General features: G+C 38.7%; 1 protein-coding gene across 1 annotated transcript in view; it reads left to right on the forward strand.

The window, feature by feature from the left end:
* The first annotated feature begins 763 nt into the window (after window positions 1-763).
* LOC101562211 (antigen WC1.1-like) overlaps window positions 764-1679 on the forward strand; it is a 30234-nt gene continuing 29318 nt past the window's right edge. The window contains exon 1 of the mRNA XM_023708574.1: window positions 764-830. Coding sequence (XP_023564342.1) covers window positions 764-830 — 67 coding nt within the window. The remainder of the gene's footprint in view (window positions 831-1679) is intronic.

Raw genomic sequence — 1679 nt, forward strand, 5'->3', positions numbered from 1 at the left:
GACTTTCCTGCTACCAAAATGTTCTCTGAAATGTGAAGAAAGGAGAATGAGAGAATGTTATGAAGTCAGTCATGAATAGAGCCTTAAATCTCCAAGCAGTTTTACTGATGTCCTGAAATGAAAGGAGAGAAAATCCTACCTATGATTTTGATGTTAATTTCCTCCTATTGTCAAAAACATCTCTTCTCTTAATCTCCCAAAATTTAAGCCTTCTAATATCTATTTCCTACTCACCTGACCTTCTATTCTATCAGTAATTACGGTATGTCTTTATTTTTTTGCAGCCACAACACGACGTTCTTTTGATGATGGGGTGTTTGGTCTCATTAAATAAAAGGTATCTTTCCTTAGGAACACAGAGAAGTGGAGTTGGACTAGAGACACAAGCCCAATCCCACTAGCTTTTGAGCCAAACTAAGAGGTGAAGAAAAGAAAGCCACGTATACACTTTATGTAGCTTTTCTAGAGCTCTGGAGACAGCATAACACCTTAGGAGAGAAATCTTTCTATTACATATAAGGAGGTATTTAAGACTCAGCAGCTAATTGGTGTTTGAAGTTCAGAAGGTTTCCTTTGTATAAATTCTGACAATGCAAAAAGATGCTAAATGATTTTCTATTGGCCCACAGGAGACAGCCATGTAAGAGAGTAGGAATATATAGCTCCCTTCTTGCTCTAGGTTCTCTATTATGGGCTGGAAATGCATCTCATATTGGCTGAGGAAGCTGAGGCTCTGACCTGCAAGCATAGGATTAGAGTCACCATGCAGGGAAACCACTTTCTCTGTCAGCTTGCTTTTCTCCTCTTCTCTGTCTTGGCAAGTGCTCAAGGTAAGATGAGATTCTTTACAGAAGAGGACCTGAGAGACTCAATTAGCTCCAAGGCTCTGGGGATGTAGCCTGGGATTATGGAGACAATGCTTCTCTGTTGATCATTTGATGTTGACCAAATGTTACTTTTCATGACAGTGCATGCTGAATTTTCTCCTCTGGGGGTCTGTACTTTTCACATTTAGCAGTAAGAGTTTGCAAAAATACAATATTTTTTCCATATTGGCTATAATCTGTGTTTTAGGCTCCTCAGTAACACTTACATCCTTGGTACATGATTAGTTTCTAATTTTTCCACTACAATTAATGGCTAAGGAGGACCTGATTCTAGGTCTATAATCTATATCTTGTGTTATGTCTTCCCTCCAGAAATGTTTCTTCTTTTTTACTTAGTAAATTATTCGTGTGTGTGTGTGTGTGTGTGTGTGTGTGTGTGTGTATTTAAAAGAGAGAAGAGAGAGGTACGAGTTTGAAGGCTAAGTGTGTGAGAAGGTAGGGATAAATTTGCACAGTAAAAGTATTTTAGATAAGAGTCTTAAAGTTAGTTGTATTCATGATACTGAATTTGATAATGTGTGTGTGTTTACGTGATAAGGGTAGATATATCAACTCTGCTGAACATGAAAGAGCTCTCCCAACGTAAAGTGTAATTATACTCCAGATAACATTGCACCTGCAGTCTGAGCCTGCTTTTGAACCTCATGTTTTGCCCCACGAACCGACAGTTAGGAGTTCCTTGATGAACAGTAATCTTTTTCTGGGTTCTGGACCAAACTCTCCCTATTTATTTTCCTTCCTACCACTTGGTTTGTGGTCCTCCAGTCTCACTGTTACAAACAAACAAGCAAA

Source organism: Octodon degus, unplaced genomic scaffold, assembly GCF_000260255.1.
Source record: "Octodon degus isolate 3935 unplaced genomic scaffold, OctDeg1.0 scaffold00403, whole genome shotgun sequence".
Taxonomy (NCBI): domain Eukaryota; kingdom Metazoa; phylum Chordata; class Mammalia; order Rodentia; family Octodontidae; genus Octodon; species Octodon degus.